The 25,788-nt window shown below is 35.5% G+C and overlaps 2 protein-coding genes across 3 annotated transcripts; both read right to left on the bottom strand.

Annotated features, from left to right (window-relative positions):
• Nucleotides 1-442: 442 nt before the first annotated feature.
• On the bottom strand, nt 443-8,623 carry LOC102223070 (nucleolar transcription factor 1-like). 2 transcript variants are annotated; one of them, XM_023341520.1, is made up of 16 exons: nt 8,335-8,623; nt 8,049-8,239; nt 6,968-7,045; nt 6,691-6,846; nt 6,534-6,598; nt 6,312-6,447; nt 5,582-5,631; nt 4,655-4,805; nt 4,534-4,575; nt 4,339-4,407; nt 3,253-3,296; nt 2,653-2,839; nt 2,524-2,571; nt 2,385-2,444; nt 2,114-2,169; nt 443-903 (listed from the first exon to the last, which is right to left on the bottom strand). In XM_023341520.1, exons 1-16 carry the CDS (start codon nt 8,372-8,374, stop codon nt 717-719), a joined length of 1,560 nt encoding a protein of 519 aa, XP_023197288.1. In that variant the 5' UTR covers nt 8,375-8,623; the 3' UTR covers nt 443-716. The 2 variants fall into 2 exon arrangements, with proteins under 2 accessions (XP_023197288.1, XP_023197289.1); XM_023341521.1 differs by having other exon boundaries at nt 820-903; nt 2,102-2,169.
• A 1,768-nt stretch (nt 8,624-10,391) lies between these two features.
• Nucleotides 10,392-25,085, bottom strand: LOC102223244 (band 3 anion exchange protein-like). Its single transcript, XM_005812731.2, has 18 exons — nt 25,033-25,085; nt 21,964-22,008; nt 20,129-20,307; nt 19,229-19,364; nt 18,155-18,227; nt 16,880-16,922; nt 16,574-16,758; nt 16,278-16,488; nt 14,634-14,837; nt 14,408-14,556; nt 14,135-14,329; nt 13,800-14,048; nt 13,424-13,513; nt 13,152-13,318; nt 12,155-12,396; nt 11,899-12,068; nt 10,851-11,024; nt 10,392-10,772 (listed from the first exon to the last, which is right to left on the bottom strand). Exons 3-18 carry the CDS (start codon nt 20,283-20,285, stop codon nt 10,692-10,694), a joined length of 2,526 nt encoding a protein of 841 aa, XP_005812788.1. The 5' UTR covers nt 20,286-20,307; nt 21,964-22,008; nt 25,033-25,085; the 3' UTR covers nt 10,392-10,691.
• Between the last annotated feature and the right edge of the window lie 703 nt (nt 25,086-25,788).

The following is a 25,788-nucleotide window of genomic DNA, read 5'->3' as shown; positions in this document are numbered from 1 at the left end:
ACTTCATAACTTAAATACATACATTTTATGTAATATGTACATTTTTCAACAGTTCATTTGTAATTGTGTTGCATTATAAACGTGTAGAATTAATCCAGTATTCACAAATTCCCTAAAAGTGCATCTATTTCTCGATAACTTTATAGTTTTCTTGCATTACAGAAATACATTTTTGTATTACTGTAGTTCTTTTCTTTCATGGTTGTTTTTTATGAGCATCTGTATACCTGTCACCTTCACCAATTAGAGGGTAGCATCTGCACTCAAATTCAATAAAGTAGAATATGAGTTCAGAGAAGGCTCATTTGTCAATTTAAAAGTACCTTTCAAAACAACATTAAAGCTGGTATTAAACATACTTTCCATAACTCCAAATTTCTCTGTTACTCTGATATGATAATCTAATTTCATTAGCTGAAAGCCAAGATAATAAAAAAACATAAATATTTATTTTTATTTTATTGGCACATATTTGCTGGATCATAAAGCAGCAACAACAAACAAATCTGTTGGAGAGGTACATCTAAAAACAGAAAAAAAAAATTAGGCTTCATTAAAGCTACTTCTTTAACTTTATGCAATTCAAATAAAAAAAAACATTTTCCTTATGAATGGCATGAAAATATGTAAACATTCTTATGTCCAGTAGTTGGAAACACATTATAAGCAAAGTCCAAGCCAACGATTTCTGTGTGGCATTATTTAGATTTTTTTTTTCAGTGCATGAACTTCAGCTCTGCATCTGCCACCCTGCAGAGAGTTAACACAGCACCGCCTCTCCTGGGTGGCGTTTTCTTCCTGGCGTCCATCATAGAAACCAGTTGGTTGAGAATCCTCCATCTGGATTTGTAATCAATGATACGCCTCAAACGTGTTGCCATCCTTTTTAGGTTCGCTCTCAACCTGATGATGAAAGCATGATAATTAACAAATTGATGCGATATGTACCGATAAGATGGATTCTAAATGCATTTTTTACATCAACAACATTTGCATTCAATCCTTTAAGACGACTAGAATTAATTCTTTTTGCTGAAGGCCGAAATGAGAACAAATTTGAGAGATTTTTTTTGTTATCGTATTTCAAAAACAAATTTACCCAGCTGAGGATGCCATGGCTTTTGAATCTTTTGTAATTTAAAACAATGGAGACCCACCAGTGGGGGGATTTGAGAGCAACACCTAAAACACACTGCATACTTGTGTGACGTCACAGAAAAATCAAAAAGATCACTGAACGCATTAGGAGGCGTGACTGGTTCCTCCTTACGTTTCAACTTCCTGTTTCCTGATGGTGCATATATTTGCTAAAACAAAAATATTCAAGCAGTCTTGAACGTCCAGCCATCATTCAGTCCAGGAAGGAGACGGGTTCTCTGACCAGAGATAAATGTGTTTTAGTAAAAAAAAGTACTTTACAGACATGGGCTGAATCAGCCATTTCTCCAAAAACACGGATTTCGAAATTGTTTCTGTAATTTTGTTTTTTGCAATCAAAATGACTTTTTGATTTATTGGAGCTAACGTAGAAAAGAATTATGATTATAAATGTGAATTTTGATTATTTTGTTACTTAAAATAACCTGCAGATGGGAGTTAGTCACTTAAACCCAATGTTTTTTTCTCTCAGAAAATTTGCAATTAGCTAAAAATCATACATTATCACAAAAAAATTCTGAGATCTGTTTATTGTTGTAAATTTCCGCAATCATGGAATTGCAAAACAACCTAAGGTACTGCCTAAGAGACAAGAACCTGATTATTGGAGACACGTTGTCTGGTCTAATGAAATTAAATTAAAAGTATTTAGTTATAATCAGCAAGTTAAAAAGTTGGAAAGCTATTTGAAAGCCATGTGAATAGTCTCAGAAAATTACCATTTATTGAGAGAAGCTTGTGGAAAATGTTTGACATTTTAGGTCACACAGTTCAAAAGGGAATTCTATCAAGTATAAAAAGAAATGTAGTTAAACTTAGCGGCATTTAGCAAACAGAAATCATTTGGAGAAAACTATCTGACCTAAAAGTTTAATCTGATTTAATGTCAGACGGAGGGAAACAAATGGTCATGTGTTTTTACGCAGCGTATAAAGTAAACAACCTTAGTCCTCACAATTTCTTCTTTCTTCTACGTCCTTTCGTTCTCCTTGTCTTCTCATCCTTTACGTCCTGTGTGCCAAAAACAAACAAAAACTGAACATACATTCATTCTTTATCTGTGCATTCCAGTCATCCATTATTATTTTTATTTTCATAAGATTCATCAATTGCTGCCAAATACATTTCAGATCAGCTTACTGTTTCTGTGCATTAAAAAGCTGAAGGTGTGAGCATATTTTAGAAGCAAATCAAAATTATGTCACTATTATTATCTTTATACTTACTGAAGATAGGTAATGAGAATCCTTTATGGCGTCTATATGTTCCAGGAGAAAAATAACCTTCTGTGGAACAGAAGGTGATGCGATTAGGAACTTTCTTTCAGGCATCTTGAAATAAAAATAATAAATTAAAGGGACTTGCATCAGGTTTTTTCTTCACGTAAACCCTCTGATCCTTTTGAGTCAGCGTCTACTCAAATAATGCAGAACAATTTGAACTCCCAGCTGAAATTTCAAACACTCGAGTTAAAATGAATGACTGGATGAATACCTGGAACCACACTCGCAGCTCTTCTGTGTATTTTCTCATATTTTCCTCAATTATTTCAGCGTATCGATTCTTCTCCCCTTCTGAGAGCTCGTGCCACTCTTTCTTGGCCCTTGCCATACGCTCTTTTCTTGGTATAAATTTCCAGGCATGTTTCAACATATCCGAGTGAAAATATATAAACCCAGATCTGAAGAAAAAAATGCAACGTTTTCAGGTTGGATTTTGAGAAAAAAAAAAAAAATCATATCTTTTAGGATATTTTGGTTACACTATGTGGGGAAAAATTTCCTCCTTACAAATTTTTTTCCCATTATTTTGCTTTTAATTACACTTAAATGTTTCAGATAATCAAAAAAATGAGACAAATATAACCAGTGTAAAGAAAAGAGGTTTATTTTAAATTTTGATTGAAAAAATTTTAAACTTTAGTTCCGAAACCTAATAAGTTTGTGTGTCACCCTTGGAGACAACAACTACAATCAACATATATTTAACAATGAGCCTTTTACATTCTTATAGGCAGAATTGTTTTCTTGAAAAAATTCATGAGAAGACCAATTTAAAAAAAAAAAAAATTTTAACAGCACTTTATATACTCACTGGGGGGGCATCTTCGGCTCACCCGGTAGTCTGATGTGTCGGTCCTACAGTAAAATAAACACAAAAAACTTTAGAGGAAATTCCCAGAACGAGGCCTTGAATTTAGGCGCCTGTCTCTTTAAGAAGCTTCTTCTGGTTCCACCACTCCACCTTCAGCATGTCATCCCAACAGCATTTATCTGTTACGCTGTTTTCAAACGATTTTTGGAGCGCTGGACGGAGAAACAGTTCAAATAATGAGTTCTGCAGATGTGCAGTTCCACCAGGTGTTTGCCAATTGCTGCTGCCGCTAGTCTGGAGGAGCTAGGTGAGGAAGGTGTGGGGGAGGGGGCCTTGAACTGTGTTTTTAGGTACAAGTTTATGTGAATAAAGTCAACAAGAAATAATTAAACCCCAGGAAAACCCCAGGTTGCAAATTAAATGATAAGCTAATTGCAATTAGCTTATGTATTTTATTATAATTGTATTTTACGACAAAATCATTTAATATAAGTCAATTAACAAATGCTGAGTCCTTAAACTTAATTCAGAAAGATTTGGTGGTCAAATGTGAGCATAAATTAATTCAGATTTAAATCGGAACAGAACAGAACTTTGAAGTATTTCTCATATTAGGTGATCAACACTGATCACAAGAGGTAAGGAGAACTCTACGGCAAGCCATTTTGGTCTTTAATTGGGCACTTTCCAGCATCCCCTGGCATCTCCTGTAGTGGTTTATTAGCACCACTACATGTTTAATGAATGCCAACAAACGTTTAATAGGAACACTGAAACATTAAAGCACCACAAGGTGTTAATTAAACATCTGGTAGCACTTAAGTAACTCTTCCCAACTGTTTTGACAGCCAGTAGTTTTGAATTGCAAGTTCAGATGTTCAAACATGAAAAAAAAAAGATGCACACACACAATGTTTGTCTGTAGGTTAAACACGAATTTTTAAGAGCTCAAAAAGACGTCAGTTTTTTGATGGAAATGGTTGCTGGGTTTCAATGTCGTCACTTGAACACCATTGAGCTCACGACTGCACCCGCCACATCTGTGTGTTTCAAACATCTGAGAAAAAGTAGAAAATGAAAGCTTACCGGAGTCTTCTTTGGGATTTTGATTCCTTTTTCCTCAATGATCTGCTTCTTCTCCTTCTTATTTAACTTCTGAAGAATATAAAACAAAGCAAAAAAAAGTGACTGTTTCCGTGACGACAAAGCAGATTTTACAATTTAAGCTGCGGAAATGCAATATATACTGTATATTGCCGTTGAAAACTCAACCTTACTTACACCCAGATAGTTCATCAGCGTTTCTTCGTAGTTTTTCTTCATCTGAAATAACAAACTGTGTTTAACAAACTCGAGGTAAGAAAAGGTGTCATTTTTTTCTTGTTGGACAATCTGTTAATACCTCGGCACAGCGTTTATTGTACTTCTGTTTCTCATTTTCACTCAATTCTTTCCAGTGTTGACTCATAACCCGAATAAAACTCGCTCCATGTGAAGTCTCGCCTCCTTTGCCTGCTGCAGAGTGTTCTATGAGGAACAGAATATAACCATTCCTGAAAATACAGAAGAAAAAAAACAACATAATGACCAAATCGTAAAATCTCAAGAAAAAATCCAACACAAAGGTGATAAGGACTCAAAATATCTAATCGAGGTTTGAATTTGATAAGGTCTTTTCCTACCTTTACTAGGCTAAAATAGCTTTTGTGTTGCAGAGAATATAATGACTGTTCATCAGAGGTGGGAAGAGCAACCAAAAATATACTCAAGTTGAACTATAAAGTATTAATAAAAAACAAAATACTCAAGTAAAATTTAAAAAGTATTTGGTAAAAAAAAAAAAAAAGAAGAAAAGCGTATCTTTCTTACGTGTGGATTCACTTGCGATGTGTGCAAAGATATGTGTAACCTCTAATATTTTCAAGAATAAAAGAAATCATAAAGAGAAATTATTACAAAATAACAAATCGAAGAAATAAAACATTTCCAAATAAAATTTCTCACAACCTAAACACTAACTTTATCTAAAGAGGGATTTTCATGCAGTGAATTCATGTAGGTCACTTCAGATGTTCTGAAGATTTTTTTTTGCATGATTGTATATACCACTTATGAAATGTGACTGAAATTAATTGTCTATGGATCGATTTTAAAGTTGTTGAGCAATGGGAGTTGAAAAGAAAAAAGAAATTAATTCTGCTGTAAACTAAAAAATGTATTTCGATGTACACTTCCTGAAAACATTAAGAACTGTTTCTTAAACCTATTAAATGATAAATATGTTACAATAAAGACAGTTTACAAACGGTGGACAGTGAGTCTTACTTACCCAGGTGGTTTCTGAGGAAGACTTTTGTATTTACTGCATCCTTCACCTTCCTTCAAATTAATAAAAAAGTAAGATACTTAACCTCTAACAATGATTCTACACAGTTTTCAGTACAAAATAGTGCAATAGTTTTTAATTTTCTTAATAACATTTTACTGTTTATCTCTAACATACAAAAACTCTTAAACTAGAAACCCCAAAGTCCAATTTATTCTTCTTTCAGTCTGTTTTTCCTGCCCGATTTATTTCTTCCCCAGTTTTTCTTTTCTTTAACAAACAAATATGATGATATTCTAATTACCAAGAAATGTTAAAAAAAGAAGGTAAAAGTAAACACAACTTGATAAATTGATAAAACATTTCTTAAAAGGATTAATATGTTTGTCAAAAATATTCAAGGTGCGCAATTAAAAGGCAACTAACGCAACTTAAATAATCAATGTGTCTTGCCATTTGAAATTTTTTTTAAAAAGCAGTTTAATTTTTTTTCTTCTTTTAAGTATAATAAGGGATAATTTCCAAAAGCAAAATTTTTTCATACCATCTTTTCCAGTCATACTTAAATAGATTTAGAATGTGACAAAAAGTATTTTCCATAGTTTTCCTGAGAATGTAGGAAACATGAACCAATATTTACTGTTAATCAAAGTAGAACAGAGTAGGATAGTTTAAACCTGCTAACCATGTGAGCAACAAGCAGCATTTCCCGAGAAAGAGAAAAATCACTCACATCTTTAGGGAAGATCCTTCCCTTTTTCTTCTTCTTCTCATTCTCCTTCTCCTTCTTCTTCTTCTTCTCCTTCTTCTTCTTCTCCTTCTCCTTCTCATTCTCATTCTTGATAGGAAGATGTAGATTGTTGTCTTTGCTGAACGACAAAAGAATTTGCTGTACATTAAGTTTAGACTGGCAATTTTGCCAAATCAAATGTGAATACCAAAGTTGCTTTTCTACCAGAAGGTCCGTATATTTCTGTTATATTCTTCAAACGCAACGCTGTACTTCTTTGCATATTTAGCCTAAAGAGCAAAATAAAAAAAAAGGAGTTAAGTGTCAGTTCTTTGAGATATTAAGTATTGTTTTACAAACAGGCTCACTACAGACAACCTACTTTCTTTTCGTCTGAGAGTTTTTCATACTTCTTGGAAAAGGTCTTTCTCATTAACCGTACGTTCACCTCTGGATTTTTCCTCGCATACCTGGTCATTTTCTTCCTAATATAAGCAATTTTTGGAGGATCGGGCGGTTTTGGGAGGTCTGGGTGAATCTGCAAGAAAAATAAACCACACATTTACAAAAACAAGGATGTGTTATTATCCTGGGAACATTTATACTAAATAGTACCAAACTGCAATACAGTCACACGAGTTTGAAGGTTGATCGCTTACATTTTTGTCACAGAAGGGGTTTGAAAGCAAATCTTCAGCTTCATCAAGGAGATCAGGAAGGCTGCGACATCTGCGCATCTGAGGAACAACAACAGTAGAGAGAGCATCACATATACCACATTCAAATTTTCAGCAGCACAATGTCGCATTTCGCTTATTTTACCCAGCTTTTGTGCACTTCAACAAAATGAGGTTTGACAGTTTGTGAGGAATTTATGCTAATTTATCTTGGCGCTAGTTCAGAATCTGAAGTATTTCCACTTCATATAGGTAAAAATAACAAAATAATACAGATGTGCTTAATCTATGCATCTGATGAATGAATGAAACCAACATTTAGACAACAGTAAAGAGAACAACAACTAAAACATAAATATTTTTTCCATATTGTCCTACTTTTTCTATATATCCAAATCCTACAGATACTTTAATCAAATTTTAGACTATTTCAGGTTGCGAAGGAATCACCACCAGGGGTGGATGGATACTAACTACTAACATTTACTCAATTAGATTATGTTGAGTAACTTTCTTTGAAAAAAAAAATCCTTTTAGGAGTATCTTTTTACAATGCTTTATTTTTTACTTTTGAGTAATTTTATTATGAAGTATCGCTACTCTTACTCGAGTAAAACTTCTGGATTCTCAACCCACTGAATGAAAAACAAAATTCCCCAGACAGAGACACACACCTGCAGTTCCTGTTAAAGTCTCATAAGAAACTGATTTGGAAAAATTTTCTTTTTGTTACTTATATAAATTATTGTCATTTTCTTCCTTAAAACACAAAATATTCCACTTTATATTTGGGCCTGTCTTTTTATGTAATTTTTAAATATTAAATTATCAATAATTTGATCAGTTACTCAGTACTTGAGAAGCCTGTTTACCAAATACCTTTTTTACTCCTTGAATAGTTTCTTGGATGACTACTATTTCCTTTTATTTCAGCAAAAATATGTTGCTACTCTTATTTGAGTAAAATTTTGGGGTATTCTACCCACCTCTGATCACAACACTATATTTGGAGCAGGAAATATAATATCTAAATAAACATTTAAAGCTTCAGCACACTGCTCACCTTCTTCATCAGGCTGTTCCATTTCTCCTGGCATTCACCTGCAGAAAACGGCGGGAATGCAACTTTATCCCAGTCTACAGCTTTCAATCCATGACCATAAGTCTGCGTTTTGTTATTCTCTGGGACGGTGCCTTTCAGAGAAGCAACGAGCTTCTGGAGGTTTTCCTGCGTCCATCCTGTAGATTCAGCCCCTTTACACAGAAAACGGTTCAATAAACTGCTAAAAAATACTGTTGCTTATCTGAGGCAGCAGCAGGAAGGAGCTTCAATAATTAGCCGTACTCACCTGATTCACCATCTTCAATTGCTGCTTCGCTCATTTTCATAATTAAAACGAAAAACCTTGAAAATGTGAGAAACAAGCCTGAACGATTCACATATTTTTTCCACTCTATTCCCGGTTATCGGCAGAAAACCAGCGGTGAAATAACAACTGTCGAATCATTCATTCAAACTATGAGAAAAGTAACAACGTGAAATGCATCTAAAGTCTGTAGAAACCACATGGCGTGTGTTTCTGTTTTAATACAACTTTTTCTTCTTCTTCTGCTGCTGCTGCTGCTACTTCTTCTTCTTTGTATGGCGGTTGGCAAGCAGCTAATGGATGTCCATTACTGCCATCTACTGGAGTGGAGTTTGGACCGGGATGCTACATGTTTAATAGAACTTCCGTATGAGCTTCCATAAAGGCGGAGCCTTTCAGAGGAAACAGCCAATCAGGAACGAGACGATAGAAACGTCGCTAAGCAACGGAAAAAGACACTAACCCTGGAAAACCCGGTTTATGACAAAGATCAACTTTTTAGATGGTTAGAATATCCTATAAAAATAGGATGTTTTCAGATTTATTTTACTTTTATAAGATTTTATGAAAATGTAATAGTAAATTTAAAATAAAAAAAGAAACCCAACATATTTTGTTTAAAAAAGCGACGTAGTATTACAAAACTGGGTCGTACAGGGTTAAATGAGAACGTTGTGTTTAAAGTTGTAGAATGTGGGTGCGTTAGAAAAGAACATGAAACTTGCTTTTTCTTTTTTTAAATCAACCCCTTTTTATTCTTGCGAAAGTTTCACATCCACAAATGTAAAGTACTGAAAACTTATTTTGTCTACATTTTGTACTTTGTAAAAAGGAAGTTAAATTGTATCTGGAAACCAAATCTGCCTTGCCCAACCTTAAAGGTGGCAAAAAATAAAAATTGCTCTGAATTTAATCTATTACTCTATTAGATCTGATCTAGACGACTTTTTTTTTTTTTCCAGTATGTGTGTTTTTCTGTTTTGACAACCAGCTGGTGACCTCATGGTTTTGAATGTGTCTCTTCCTTTGGATGACTACCTTTTAAAAAACATTTAAAAAAATAATATAAAACACATTTTGTATTAAAAGGTACTAGTAGTGGTGTAAAAAGCACTTTTTCTTATTATAACTTCTAACAACTTCAGGGTCGTCTTTCTGCTTGTGATTCCATTACAGTGATGCAATAGAAATATAATACATCCTTTTGCAACCCTTAACCTTTTATGATGAGGGGCCATGTGTTGGATTTTTTGTTTTTAATTCAATGATGAATAGATTTGATGTGATGTACCTTTAACTCCAACAAAAGGCTAACCAACAAAACATAGAATTCATAAATTTTCCTTTAATATTTACATTTGAGAAGTCAAAAAGATAGCAACTGCAGGCAAAAAAGTGTTTAAAAACACAAATCCCGCCATCTTTTCCATTGCCAAAGACCACTGTTGTCCTATGTTAAAGCCTGCTTCCATTTTGCTGCACAAGTAGCATGTAAATCACAAAACCTTTTAATCAGAATTTGTCTTCAAGTCAGCAAATTGAAACAATTTTTCTAATATTATATTCTGTATAGTTGCACAGAATAGACATACAGGTTTGGCTATGAAGACAATCATTTTAAAACTTTTTAAAAATACTTCTTCACTTTTTTTTAAAATTACTTGTAAAATGCTCCTCTGTTTGTCATGGATCAACTAACGCTCAGTTGACATGCATTCCACAAAAAATGTATGTAAAATGCAGATGTGCTATACTTTCTGGTGTGAGAAGCTAAAATTAGAGAGCAATGTATCCTCTGATCGAGTCTGCCTCAGTCGGGGCTTTCTTCTCTGTTTACATTCAAATGTCAATAATCAGTCAAGCCTGCTTTTCTTTTCTCAGTTTTGAATTTCAAATTATCAATTTATGGGGGCTCGTCCGGGATGCCCCAGAGAACATCAATGCATCAAAGATGAACTATATTTTATGGAGAGCATGTTAACTGATTTTTTTGTGACAGTCAACCATGAAAAAACATTTTAGCCTTTTTTTTCCAAGCTTTTTTTTTTTTTTTTTTTTTTTTAGCAAAAATACAGAAATCATCAAATGTTTAGCTTTAGAAATGCATAAGCAAAAGGTTTTCTAAGAATATTTAAACTAAGGGGCTTTCCAGAAAACGCTAAAGCTATCAGTAATCACCCTCAATAAATATAATCTGCATCTTCATTTATCATGATACAGTAAATAAATATTAAATATCTTGCTCATCAGGGAATTGAAAACTCACTTGAGCCTAAAATAAAATAACTATACAGTTCCTTTAGGATAAAAAAAGTGTCAGCAGCCATTATTTCAGATGTCTACAAAGGCATCTGAGTTTCACAGTACACATCCTGTCCAGGCTCCTCCTCAAACATCACCTTGGCATCATCAGCATCCAGCTAAAATAAACAAAAAATATGGGATTTATGCATGCAACAGAGCAAATTTTCACCATTAATTAATGAGAAGACTCTTACACATTTCATTTCCAGTTCGGTGAAGAGATGTCCAGTCATGACCATTCTCAGAGGGATGGTGAGGATGAGAACGAAGGGAAGAGCAAGGGATATCGGGCTGGACTTTACGAGCCACAGGATGCCGAGGCAAACTACCTGGATGGCCGTATACAGGTGCATTCGTCCTGTGCTTACCTGTGTCAAACATACACAGATATCAGTCAAGCAAATCGGGTCCTAAATATGATCAATCAATCAATCAAGCCTATCTGTATAGAATATCTCAACAACTAGGCGGTTCAAAGTGCTTCACATCATAAAAACACAAAAATACAAAGCCATCAACAATTGAAACATTAAGTTTTCTAAGTGCCATCATTTCACATCAGTATTTTGAGTAATGTTTCATTTATGGTTCAAAAGCAACTCTAACCAGGTGAGTTTTTAGTCTAGATTTAAAGGAACTCAGTATTTCGGCTGTTTTACAATTGTCAGAAAGATTGTTCCAGATTTGTGGTGCATAGAAGCTGAATGCTGCTTCTCCATGTTTGGCTCTGGTCCTGGGGATGCAGAGCAGACCAGACCGAGAAGACCTAAGAGGTCAGGAAGGTTGATACAACACAAGCAGATCTCTAATGGGTGCTAAGCCATTAGTGATTTATAAACTAACAACAGTATATTAAAGTTTATTCTCTCAGTGTAAGGACATTAAAGCTGGGGTGATGTGTTCTATCTTCCTTGTTTTAGTCAGAACTTGAGCAGCTGCGTTCTGGATCAGATGCAGTTGTCTGATTTTTTAGGCAGACCTGTGAAGACACCGTTGCAGTGACCAATGCGACTAAAGATAAACACACGGATGAGTTTCTCTAGATCTTGCTTAGACATTAGTCCTCTATTCCTGGAAATGTTCTTCCGGTGATAGAAGGTTGACTATGTATGAAAAGAAAACTATTGATACAATCGGTGTATATTTACCTACATATTGTATCTTAGGTATCTACATGTTTTTGGATACGCTTCTTTCCTGCATTATGCTCTTCAGCTCCGGTGAAAATGAGGGGACTCTTACTCTGGTGGCGTAAGGTTCATCTGGATGGTATTTCTTTGGAATGAGGAGAAGTAGTATGCGATCCCACATCTGGATACCATTCAGTGACGTCACTCCCATGTAGAGGAAGATCCCAAACAAAGCTGACATGGGAATCAACTTTAGGATTGGCTCCATAAGAATTGATAAACCTGGATATAAGAGGATATTTTTTTTATAAAGGTATCTCCGTTTCCATAAATCAATACATGAGAAGAAGACAATAAGCAGGACCTACCAACAAGCAGAGCTACCACAATGCCGCTGATTCGCTGCTCCACTACTCTCTCTATCTTGGGTTTTGTTCCTTTGCTCATGACTGTGAGAGCGTTGGCGTGGGTTACAGATCTGACCGTGGCAGCGCTCAGCCAAGGCACACCAAATATGGCGCTGAGTCCTCCCATGCCGACCAAAACCAGCAGGTCAAAGTGGAACCCGGAGCCTTTGGCCATCTTCCGCTCCGGTTTACTGATGATCAGACTGCTCAAAGACAGGAGGGATAAATCAAGGTAAAGAAAGGCCACACTCTCTGGTGCTAAAGATCTAGAGAGAAATTACAAAACGTTTCCACAATTTGACACTTTATAACCACAAGTGTCGATATTTTGTTTGGATTATAAGTGGCAGAACAACACAAAATAGGTTGGGGTTTATTCAGCTTTTCACAGGTTTTCCTCCAGCCTCCAGCCATCCATTGTGGGATGGACTCTGAGAAGCTAAAAGTATTCCTCATAGCATGATGCTAATGCCTCCATGTTCTTCTGCAGTGAAAATGTTCAGCGTAATGGTCAGTGTTAGTTTTTCAAAACACAGCGCTCTGGCAAGTAGGCCAGAAACATCTGTTTGATCTGAATCTATGATAACATCATTTTCTAGATGTTTTCTTTACCCTCTTCATTGTGACTTGTGGCAAATGTAAATAGGAGTACTATTGGATTTTCTTCAGCAGTGGATTTCTTTTCACCAAATTTGTGGATTGCTTGTTTAACAGTTATCATGTTGACAGATTCTCCCTGAGCTCCTTCAAAGTTATCTGGTGGTTTAGAGAAAAAGGGGCTGAAAATACTTTTTTATTTGCAATAATAAATATGTAAAAAAGAAAACATCTAACTTCTAACTTCTTTGAGTTGGTCTAGCACATAAAATCTGAGTAAATTACCTTAAAGTTTGTGGCTGTAGTAAAATGTGGGAAAAGTCAATAGATGTATCTGTTTTTGCAGGACACTGTAACTCACGTAGTGATCTGAGACTCCAAAAAGATGAGAATGAAGACAAGAAGAGCAGGAACACAGGATGCAAACATCAGCCATACGGGAAAAGATTTGTGCTCCCCAAAGGGATTGATAAGCCAGCCTCTTTTGGCCGGATTAGACACCGTCAGGCCTTTAGGAACAACCAGTTTCTGCACATAAGAAGTAAAATGTTGTCAGTTCAGGACATTAGAGGTTTACTGTCTGTCCAAGTCTGTCTTTTAAACAATATGCAAGCTTTGAAAGAAAAGGCCCACCTGAGTGTAGGTATCTTCGATGTTATAGTCCACAACAACCATGAGGAAAATTGCAATGGGAACTCCAAAGTCGCCAAGCAAGCGCCTGACCTGAAGAAGAGAGGCAAAATCCAAAATAGTTGATTATTAAATCCACTTCCATACTGCAATTAATCAATTTTATTAATTTATCACTAACTCTAAAATACAGTCATAATGTTACAAAAAGAAATTTGCAGTAATATGAGAATAAAGTCAAAATAATGTGGGAATAATGTCAGTATTAGCAGATTAAAGTCATAATGTTTGAAGAATGAAGTAGTAATTTTATGAAAACTCTAAGACAAAAAAATAAAAAATTCAAATGAGGAACTTTTAGCATCTTGTCATGTTATACTTTTCCAGGAAGGAAAGTCCCGTTCTTGAACTGCCGCAGGAAAAAAGCGATGAAGAAGCAGCCAAACATGAGGCACATGGAGAGCAGGGCCGTGTTCGGGTACGGAGGCTTCACAGTGTTCTCAATCACCGTCGTGTTTCCAGTTCTGTTGTCATATGTAGTGATCCACTCCACCCTTGGGTGCCAGGGATTTTCCAATGTTGCATTCACATGATCATAATTCATAATCAGTGGATGTGCCTTGAAGGTCTGAGAAGAAGTTGACAGAGAGTTAACAAAGAGATGTGAGATGATTTATTTGAGGAGAGAGAATATATCTTTAAGGTTTTGTTTACCCTTCCTAGCTTGGAAAAGGTTTCATAAATGAAGATGATGGAGATGAGAATGGAGAAGATTTCCTGGGTGAAGCGTGAGATGTAGCGCACTAGAAAGCTGCCCTCAAAGGCGACAATGATCACCACGATGATGACGAGCCACACCCCGACCCACACCCTCCCAACGATGTACTCGATGTCCTGGGACTTACAGAACTGAACAAAGAAAACTAGGGATGAAGTGAGCCGTGACCATGATCAAATGTTTTTTAAAACCCCACAGTTAAAACTCACAGCAAAGAAGGCCTCTTCAAACACCAAAAGAGGGCCGGAAAAACCGATAACCAGGATGGGCTGAGCCGCAACGAAGCAGAAGATGATACCCTGGATGCTGGTGGAGATGAGGAGCTCCGGCACACCCATCATGTTGTCTACCTTATCAGCTAAAGAGAGAAATGTTTAAAAGTTATTCAGGGATTCTATCTGGAAAATAAAAGCAGATTTCGATTTGGTTACACACCCAGCAGGCCTCCAAAGGTGATGGCAGGAGACAAAGCAGCAAAGTAGATGAAAATAATGGCGGCCAGAGCCTGGGCGTTTAGGGCATCTGTGAGGTCACTCTTGTAGTATTGGTAGCGTCTCTTTATGTCTCGAATCATCCCGCCGAAAGGCCGACCGGTGCGCGAAAGGGGATCTTCAACAGAAGCCCCACTCGCTATAGAAACTGCAGAGAAATGCTCCCAAGTTAAAACTGCTCCCAAATTTGTATGTTGGTGAACGTATTGGTCTTAACTTGAGGAAATTAAGTAAATTTGAACAAGTTCTGCCTTGTTTTTTTAACTTCATGTGCTGCTTTTTACCCACAGATGCACAGAGTACCCAAAAATTGTACTCAAGTAAAAGAGGCAATAATTTCACATATTTTTACTCAAGTAAAGTTAAAATGTAGCTGTCCAAGAAATTACTCAAGTCAGAGTAAAAAAGCATTTGGCAAAAAGTCTGATCAAGTACTGAGTAACTGATCAAATGATCAATTATTTTATATTTTAAAATTACATAACCAGACGTACCAAAACATAAAGTGAAGTGGAAATTTTGGTGTTTTAAGAAACAAGATGACAGTAATTCATATAAGTAATAAAAAATAACAAAGTTGGGCAAAAAAAAGTTTCCAAATCAGTTTCTTTCAATATAAAACTGAATTTTTGGTTAAAATACATTTGTTTTTCAGTAAAGTAAGAGTAGCATTATTTCATGATAAAATTACTCAAGTAAAAGTAAAAACCACATTTTAAAAAAAGTTACTCAAGTAGATGTAATTGAGTAAATGGATCTAGTTACTACCCAACTCTGCACATTTAATCTGAATAGTGAGCGTATACTGGGATCAAGAGTGAGAAATTCAGTGTATTTTAGTTTATTTATTAATAGTTAAGGACCAACTGAACGTATGGAAATAATTTTTTATGAACTATTTATTGATTTAATGCTTCCTAAATGCTCCCACCTGTTCATATAATTAAAAGCAAAATTTACCATCTTTACCATCCTGGTTTATCTGGTTATCTTGTGTATGCTACAGTGTTAAATATGTAGTAATTCAATCCCACAGTGATATTTCCCCTTAGATGTGATGAGAGTATTCACCAATCATTATTTAGCAGCTTGTATTTAGCTTAACTGGTGTTAATGATCAGTGGTTTTGTGTGTGGTTTGGTACAACATTTATTAGCTCCACTGGTTGGAAAAAGTAAAAAAATAAAATAAAATAAAAATACTTAAAACAAATAGCTGCTGTAAGTAAGTCAAGATCGCACTCTTTGTGGCTGTTCTCTAAACATTGAATATTTTTCACATCCCTTACCAGCATACCCACTGAGTTTGGTGTCATGGTAAACAGGGATTCTCCATCTTTGTTCCAGTTTCACTTGTTTGAAACTGCTAAGTCATGGCCATAACTGTTTATATGGGCAACTTATGTTTGAGCTATTTTCTTGACAAAAAAATCTCCATAAATCTTGTAGATTTATGGACATCTAAGTGTATGTTAAAATAGGATTCAGGTTCATTTTTAAATGTGAGTGTGAGATCATGCTCCTGCAAAAGAAAAATCTGTTTTTTTTTGCACATCTTTAATAGAGGTGGTTTTAAAAGTAACTCTCACCTCTGCGAGTTTTGGAATCCCTCCGGAGCGTCAGGTCTTGAGACAGCGGTCTGTCCTTCAGGAGTTTCTTCTGAAAGCTGATGATGGAGCTGAGCATCCCTTCATTCTTGATTTCAGTGGGTGGGATGACAATGCTGCAGTCGATAAAATCCACCAAGGCATCCGTTAGCTCCCTGGCCGTCTTTGCTTGAAAGGCCTCCTGGTTAAAAACCTTGGATGGAGAAAGTGGGAAAAACTTTTAATTTCTCCCACAAATACTTTGATATAAAATTTGGTATGTTTGACAAATGTCTCACTTTATCAGCCATCAGAGCGGCCATAGCTCGGCCAGTCTCATGGTAGTCCAGGTCAAACTTGCTTGGGCCAATCAGAACAAAGACGAAGCGAACGGGAACCGGGGCCTCCAGAGCTGAGTCGAGGGAAACCGCTTCCTTCAGCCGCACAAAAACAATCGTGGCTTTCTCGAGAAAGTCCAAGGCTCCTGGTCAGAAAGAGACACAGTAAATGTTGTATTTGAACTTAGATAAAATAAAAATGATGGCCGTAAGAAACCAGTTCCATCACTGGAAGAAGGTAAAATAAGAATAAAACCTGGAGCTCACCTACTAGCACCATGGAGGCCTCAACATGATCGCATTCATCTTTCTAACCAAGACAGAAAAAAAACATGAGTTAAAAATGTATACTTTATCTTTAAGAAGGTTCTCATATGCAGAGGTAAGTAAAGTACCCAAAAATTGTACTCGAGTAAGAGTAGCACTACTTTAACATATTTTTAATCAAGTAAGATAAGATAAGATCAATCTTTATTGTCATTGTCACAAGCACAACGAAATTCAAAAGGCGTCACCAGTCAGTGCATATGCTTAAAAACAAAAAATAACTGTCTCACAATTCACACACAATGTAAGAATGAACAAATAACTGGTAAAAAACAACAACAAACAAACAAAAAAACTAATAAATAAGAACAGCCACATTCTCACATACATCATTTATGATGATTAATGGTTGTTTCAATTGCATTTAGTTTTGTTATTGCTATCGGGTAAAAACTGTCTCTGAGACGTAAAAAGTAGCCGTTCAAGAAATTACTCAAGTAAGAGTAAGAAAGTCTTTGGTAAAAGATCTGCTGTTTTTGTTAAAGTTTCATGTAGAAAGAAACTGATTTGGAAAAAGTTTTTTTTTTTTAAATGTTATGTCAGACTGACCGAAACATAAAGTTAAGTGGAAATTTAGGTATTTTAAGGACTAAAATGATGATCATTAATATTAGTAAGAAAAAATTTAATCAGAAAAAAGAAAATTTTCCAAATCAGTTTTCTGGGTTTGGTGAATTTTTGGTTGAAACATGTCTGAAAATTCAGAAATTTTACTCAAGTAAGAGTAGAAATACTTCATAATAAAACTACTCAAGTAAAAGTAAGAAGTACAGCGTAGTAAAAGTAAAACACATTACATAATAAAATGTAATTGAGTAAATGTAATTAGTTACAACCCAACTCTGCGTACATGTTGCTGTATGCCAGCGCTTCTCAATTCCCGTCTTCAAGCCCCCCTGCTCTGCATGTTTTGGATGTACCTCTATTCCAGAACAGCTGATTCAAATGATTGCATGACCATCAAGTGCTGCAGAAACCTGTTAATCAACCAAAATATTCAATCCAGGTGTGTGGCAGAAGGGAAACACCTAAAACATGTAGGACATGGGGGGCGTGAGGAACGGAATTGAGAATCGCTGCTGTATGCTCTGCAGCAGTAAAACCAAAGTCATCTCATGCAAAATGCTTTCCTCTTTGAAAAATTGAAAGAAATAATATCAAAGGCAGCCTCATTGTTTTATCAGAAGGAAAGTTTGGTTCCAGTGGGGAACTTACTCTTTCCCTGACAGAAAACCTGTGCAGGTCCGTCCCGTCAGTCAGCTTTTGGCCCTCTGGGTCGGCGGATTCACTGCAGGCAGAAACGTCACAAGCTTAAAGCTTTATCTTCACATATATAATGCACAAAAGTTAGTCAATTAAATCTTCTCATTTAAATAATAATAATAAAAAATCTGAGTACCTTGATGTATCAGAGACTTACAGATATTTTGTCTAATCAGCAAATGCAGAAAAAACCCAAACAATTGTTTAATAAATAAATAATTAAATCCATTCTAGTTATTGGTTCAACAACAGGCCAACAATCTTTTAAATACAAATAGCTATGAAATAAATTGTATCCAAAGGCCCCAAATAATAAATATAAATATTTACTAAATTAAAAGTTTTATTTTGAAAGCTATCACTGCTTAGAAATCTTAAATGTTATCTTTCTGATGAAACAAATTCTCTTGTCTTGTCTTTAACGCTCTGATCATTTTTATGTTTTCATGACGGTTCTGTCACAAAACTACGCCCCAAAATAACATATTGATTTAAAAATAAATAAAATCATATTTTGAAAATGGTTTTATGCTTTTGCTTCAAATTGGAGTAATACCTAACATGATAACATGCCTTCTCGTCCAACATCAGTGTCTGACCTCACAAATGCTCTTCAGGAACAACATTCAAAGATTTCATAAAGCACACTCTGAAACATCATGGTTGCAGCTGTCACAACTCCAAAGGAAGGGCAAATAAGAGACCAAATCTTTTGCAATATATTGTAAATTTTAAAAAAAGAAAGAAATAATAATAATAATAATAATAATGTTTTGTTTTTTTTCTTAATTCTGCTTTTAACATGTAAGGTAACTATTGTCCGGATTGGTTGCCTTGCAAGCAGATTGTTTGGTGGTCATTGATGTTCCCTTAATCACAGGTTTGGGCATTACAGCAGCAACTTTCTCTAACTAAAGCAGTTAAACCCAAACCTCCTGAGTGGAGCTTTAGTTAATTGCCTCAGCTGAAAGCCTACATGTAGGTCACCATGTTTGAGTCACTGCTGGGTGGCGTCTCAAAGGGTACCTGCGATTTTGAAGCAGAGAGTTCAGCACACCTTCGCGGTCTCCAGATCTAATCTCTTTCTTGCTAACCATCTCGCCAACCATCTTCTCAGCGATGGCAGCCAAAGTTTTCTCCTCGCAGTCGAAGATTGTCACAACTTGAGAGGAGAAATATTAGTGGATATTTTAATAACACGAGGAAAATAATCTGTTTTCGCACCATTTTGCAAAAGCAGCATTCAAATTTCTATTATATTTACTGTACTTTTGAGAAAAAAATGTGTGCAGTGTTGCTAAGCTTCTGAATTTGATGTACACTGCAAAAATAGCAAATATTTTGGTCTAATTTTTAGTGCAAAGTAAGAAATAAGAAAACAAAATTCACTTACAAGATATTTTCCACAAATCTGGAATAAACTTTCAGAAAACTGCAAAACAGCTGAAACGCTGAGTTCCTTAATGTCTAAACCCAAGTAAAAACCCAGCTGTTTGGAGTTACTTTTGAAACATAATCAGTAAAACATTAATTAAAAATCTGATATGTAATAATGGCAAAATGTAATGTTTCAGTGTTGACTGTGTGTTCTGACTTTGTATTTTTGTGTTTTTATTATGTAAAGCACTTTGAAATGCCTTGTTGCTAAAATAATCTGCCAGTGGAGCTAATATTTTTTCATCAATGTTAAAGATTATCGACATAAAACGAGCTCTTATTTCTTGCTGAGAAGTGACATGTAAGTTTTGTCTTATTTCAAACATATTAAGATATTTTCACTAGAAACCAGACCAAAAATACTTGGTGAGATTCTGTGTTTTTGCAGTGGGTTATGAATCAATATTTAAACCTCTAAGCTTCAGTGGGACACACAAACACATTAAATATTCCCAAAGAGACATGTTTTTAGAAATGTTTGCCACTGACCGGTGTTCATCGTGCGCCGCAGCTGGATGAGGCTCTTGAAGGTGAGGTAGGAGATTTGGGTGGATGCCCACACCCCAGCGTGCGGGTCCAAGCTCTCCTCGTAGCCCGCCCATCGGCCCGTCTCCTGCCAGTAGCCCTGCTGCTCCTGCTCCTTCATCTCCGCCTTCTGCTTCACACACCTGTGAGCGGACAGAGGCACGCAGAGGTGAGGACATGATGGAGCTGCTGGTTAAATGAAGAGCTGGTTAAATTGTGGATGAGCTGGAGCTGCGCCGCCTACAAGCACAGCCTGAGCATGTGGTTTGCAGCTGAGGTTTCTGTGACCACTTCATGTTCGTGGTCCGTGGGCCAGATAAATGACAAACAAGACAGTGGCTTGTTTGTAATAAGTAGAGAGTGCAACCAGAAAGAGCTGCTTCCTTTTAGCCTGATTTTGTAGTAAACTCTGGTTAAAACAAGAGAATTATTGGAAAACTAACTCTGATTTTTCTTCATACAGTTAAAACATGAAGGTAGTTCTTCTGTAATTACTCAGCTGATTCTTTTTCCTGTATTTTTTGTTGTTGTTTTAAGTTTTATTACCTAATTTTGGGCGGTTGGATGACAGGAGAAGCATCAGTAACATTTAAATTACTGAACTTTTGGTCTAGTTTTAGTACAAATATCTTAGTATACTTGAAATAAGGCTAAATTAATTTACAATTAATGTTTCAGCAAGATATATTAGCTTGTTATAAGTAAATAATTCCTTAATAAAAAAAAAGTAATTCATTATTTTACCTATAGCACTTTTTCCATCAGTATTTAGCAATTATTGAGTGAAAACAAGCTCATATATCTTGCTGTAAAGTTACTTATAAGTTAACTTTGTTTTATTTCAAGTGTACTATGATATTTGGATTGAAACTAGATCAACACTACTTGGAAAGATTTTGTGTTTTTGCAGTGTGCCGTACATTTTTGTGCAGCCTTCTTTACTCTGAAACACGTAATTCAAATTACAGTTCAAGTGTCTTCAGTTGTTCTCTAAACAGTGAAATTGAAACCGAAGAGGATTAGAATCACTGGGGGGGAAAAAAACCATCTGAATTCTTAGAAAAAAGTTGGAATTATGAGATTGACTTCAGATTTTTTAAGTAAAGCTACTCTGGGAAGGCATTTGTGGTTTGTTAATTAAGTTAAGTGAATGAAGAATGAAGCATGGGAATGGCAGCATAATGCTGCGAGGATGCTTTTCTTTAACAGAGATGTGGAGACAGGTCAGAAGTCGTGATAAAAAGCCTCATGGGCCACCATGTCTGGGTCTATTATACAAAATCCCAACCAAATACAACCAAGTTTGTGATAAAACAATGGAAACACTCAATGGGGCATAAATACTATTGCAATGCCAATATGCTTGATAGAGGGCAACTAAACTTTCTGCCGTGGTTCAGTTGACTTCTTTTCAAGCACGTCGGATTACCGCGACCTGGATCACTGGAAGACTTCAGAGACCACAGGATCAGATAAAAATCACCTTCATGCTTTACTGCAAGACCCAAACACACAAGATATAATGGGTGTTGTTTTCCCCCACAGCGGCAACAGGTACAACACCAAGTTAGGTCAGTCTTCTCCGACAAACTGGACATGGATCAAGAGGAATTGGGAAGGTGACGCTTTGTGTCTAAAGTAAACATGGTGGCTATCCTGTTTCAGGAGGAAACTGGCTGCAGGGTCTGCTTCGTCGCTGGTTTCTGTCAGCGGCGCGAACGACGGATCACCCTGGACACCTTCCACCGACTTGTTTGCACTGTCAATACGTCTTGAGTGGTTTGGTGTGTGCCGTGTACCTGGCAGTCTTTCACTGGGATTTTCGTTGGAGGTTGTCTTCCTTCCTGCTGAAAGAAACAGTATTGAGCAAAATAGAGATAATTTTAAAAAATGAACATATGAATATAGTCAAGAGTTTGAGAGGGAGTTTATCCAGAGTGTAGCGGTTGACCTCTAATCCCAAAAGGTGGGTAAAGAACCCAAAACTTACATTCAAGTAAGAATAGCACTACTTCATCATATTTTTACTCAAGTAAACCAGAGTTATATCTACTCAATTACATTTACTTGAGTAACTTGTTGGATATAAGGTACTTTTAGGAATCTTTTTACTACGCTGTACTTTTGAGTAATTGTATTATAAAGTATTTCTACTGTTTCTTGTGTAAAATATCTGGATTTTCTACCCAGTGAATGAAAAATAAACATGTTTTAACCAGAACTTCACCAGACACAGACACACATCTGCAGTTTTTGTCAAAGTTTCTGAATTTTTTATTGAAAGAAACTAATTTGGAAATTTTTATTTTACCTGATTTTGTTATTTTTTGTTACTTATATAAATTGTTGTCATTTTCATCCTTAAAATACCAATATTTCCACTTAATTTTTAATTTGTGTTCCATCGGATTATGTAATTTATAAATATTAAATGATTAATAATTTGATCAGTTATTCAGTACATGAGTACACTTTTTACCAAATATTTTTTCACTTTTTCTTGAGTAAAAATATGCTGAAGTAGTGCTACTCTTACTTGAGTAAAAAAAGTTTTTGCCTACATCTAAGTTAATTTTAAAAATATCCATCCAAGAAATTACACAAGTAAGAGTAAAAAAGTATTTGGTAAAAAGTACTGAGTAACTGATCAAATTATCAAATATTTTATATTTAAAAACTACATAATCAGATGGACCAAAATATGCAGTTAAGTGGTAATTTTGGTATTTTAAGGACAAAAATGACAATAACTCATATTAACAACAAAAACGAAAATCACAAATCTGTTAAAAAATTAGTTTTTTTTCCAATAAACCTTAAAAACTGCAGCGGTGTGCCTGTGTCTGGTGGATTTTTGGCTAAAACATGTTTGTTTTTCTTCCAGTGGGTAGAAAATCCAGAAGTTTTACTACAACTTAAAGTAGAGATAATAAACATAATTATAATAAAATTACTCAAGTGAAAGTAACTAGAACAGCGTGGTGAAAATACTTCTAAAAGTTTTTTTGTTTTTTTTTCTAAAAGTTACTCAAGTAAATGTAACTGGAGATATCAAGTTTTAAGACTTGGACTTGTTCAGGTTTGCTCTGGGATGGGCAGAGTTGGGTAGTAACTATTAAAAACATTTTATAACATGAAAAAATTAAACACATTTTGTTCGTTTGTGCCTTTTTTCCATTGCAGTTGGATCGAATCTCTGTTGTGTTTACATAGTTTCTATTTTATCTGAGATCAAACCTGAAGTTTTCTGTAACGACAAAAAGATTTATTTCCAAAACACGGCTGTTCAAAGAGCAGTTGATTCAGAAGATTAAACTGGGATGATGCTGCTCAGCCGGGAGTCTGGGGTGTGTACCGGGCAACGCTGCATATTGAGGACCTTTTGCATAATCTCTTACTCTCTAAAGACCGATAGGGTTCATATTGCCGACAGTATCCTACAACCTTTAGATGTTTCTTTGGTTTAACAAAGCTGAAACAAATTTCTAAGGATCTAATTTTATGAATCAGGTGTGTTGAAGTAGAGACACATCTAAAAGTTGCGAGACATTGTCCTTAGAGGACTGGAGTTTGAGACTTGTGCTTTATTTGACATCCTAAAGTGGTGGATCATTATTGTTTGAGCTACCATGTGTTTGGTTTAGATGCTTTAGGTAAAGTTTAAAGCTGGAATAAGTTCAAGGTTGGACACAATTTAATAGAAGTCAGTGCAAGCCCCTAATGTGGTACATGTGTGGACTTATTTACGACACCGACTTTGGACATTTTCTATAATAATCACTCAACTTTTGAAGACTAGTAGTAAAACCAAATCTTGTTCCTACTGCTGCAAACCCAAATGTTTAGAGTTAGGTGCAATTAGAATCGCTAAGTCCATAAAAAGTTGGACTGTGTTAAGAAAGAAGAGCTTGTGATTTTGTTTGTTTATATATGATGATGGAGTCCATTATTCATTTACTACTTGTTAACTACCTGTTAGTTTCAGGGTTAAACTGTGAATTAGTTAGGTTTAAGTTAAGGTTCAGATAGAAGATTTTAAATGACCTAACATAACATTTTTGGCAGATGGGGACATACAAATCTAATCTTGAATAATATGCATAAATATCCATAGTAAATATGCATTTTAATGTGTGTTTGTCTTGTTTTACCCGTACAGATTGAAATTTTTCTTAAAAAAGCCAAACTTGGGGACACATTTCTATTCATAAACTTATGGAGTGAACTTGAAATTAGTGTTCAGGACTCAACTTTTTAGCTTCCAGCCAAAATAATAGGGAGGTTCAACTATCATGTCAATAAAATATTAATTAAATGTCGAATAACAGGAAAAGAAGCCGTAATATCTAAATTATTGCTCATATCTATTTTATGTTGGATAGTTTTTTTTAATGATAAAATGTTATCAAGCCCATACAAATAAAAAGTATAATAGAAACTTAATTAAATAGAAAAGAACACAATATTTTGAAAATTGCATAACGACTAGATTCTATTCTGTAGCGAGAATATTCTATTTTATAGAATAGAATAGACATTACCTTTCTTTTGGATTTGAGCATCAACAGTTTCCAAGTATTTATTTGTATTTTTCCTTTCTATTTGTCGCCACAATTTTTCAGTAAACAGTAAAAGTAACAGCTGTTGCATCCATCATATTTTCCTAACAATTTAATTTAAAAAATAAACCAAATTATGAAGAAATTCTTCACTGAACTGTGGAAAGCACCCAACGCAACAATGACTCTCAGAAAATAACACGAAGCGCGCATTTTCCAGGAAGTGTTCTGCTCCCATATTTTTCGCCCTGCAAAGTTACAGCTTTACTTGCATTCAAAACTTCATCATAAAAAAAAAGTGACACCTACCTTCTGCGGGCAAAGTGCTGCCATGTAAGTGTCCAGGATGGCAAAGAAAAGTGACTTTATAAACACTCCCTCTTTCAAAGCCTCTCTCTCTGCATATGTAAATGCATGTTATATTATGATGGGTGGGACTAAAACATGTATGCACAGACGTGAACATGGAGACTGTAATTCTTTGGGACATCCTTCTACAGCGCAATGTGTTCTGCACTAACCCATAATATTGATGGTGCATACACTGACTTGGCATGCCAGCAAACCAGCCACACTGTGTCATTATACAGCCAGCAGCTTATCAAATTTTTGTTCATGTTTATTTGACAACAAAGTCTTTGATTACGCTGCCAGGTTTGCCCTCTAACCTTTGCCGTCTTCTTTTTCTCTAAACTGTTCAACCCTTGATGTCTACTTTGGGATGTGCGCTTACGAAATTTAACAAAGTTAGGAAGATGGGAAGATATAATACTGAACAAAATGATATTGGAGCAACGTTTCACAAACTTTAGCAAACACTCAAGGACCATCGAACTTTAAATTACCCCACAATGACACACACAAAATATGAATCTCTTACCTCACTTATTGTCATGAACCATTCATTTTGAGTTACTTACATATTGTATTGGATTATTTTTGAATCCGATACATCGTATATGATCCGCTCATATACAGATCATCGTATCTGATCAGATATATCATCAGATATATGATCCGTATCCGGATCATATAAAAATATATGTTCCAGATACGGATATACGT

The sequence above is a fragment of the Xiphophorus maculatus genome, chromosome 10 (genome assembly GCF_002775205.1).
Source record: "Xiphophorus maculatus strain JP 163 A chromosome 10, X_maculatus-5.0-male, whole genome shotgun sequence".
Lineage (NCBI taxonomy): Eukaryota > Metazoa > Chordata > Actinopteri > Cyprinodontiformes > Poeciliidae > Xiphophorus > Xiphophorus maculatus.
The sequence above is the reverse complement of the archived record's forward strand: the minus strand, read 5'-3'. Positions and strand labels throughout refer to the sequence as shown.

Excerpts from the sequence above, each read along its gene's own strand:
- LOC102223070 (XM_023341520.1), bottom strand. The coding sequence starts at position 8,374 with ATGAAAATGAGCGAAGCAGCAATTGAAGATGGTGAATCAG. Across the intron at positions 7,046-8,048 it reads GGAACAGCCTGATGAAGAAG|ATGCGCAGATGTCGCAGCCT; the intron begins GTGAGCAGTGTG and ends GTTGTTCCTCAG. Across the intron at positions 2,840-3,252 it reads GAGCCGAAGATGCCCCCCCA|ATCTGGGTTTATATATTTTC; the intron begins GTGAGTATATAA and ends TTTTTTCTTCAG.
- LOC102223244 (XM_005812731.2), bottom strand. The coding sequence starts at position 20,285 with ATGAAGGAGCAGGAGCAGCAGGGCTACTGGCAGGAGACGGGCCGATGG. Across the intron at positions 13,514-13,799 it reads GGACTTTCCTTCCTGGAAAA|GTCAGGCGCTTGCTTGGCGA; the intron begins GTATAACATGAC and ends TCTCTTCTTCAG. Across the intron at positions 13,319-13,423 it reads TCGAAGATACCTACACTCAG|AAACTGGTTGTTCCTAAAGG; the intron begins GTGGGCCTTTTC and ends TCTTATGTGCAG.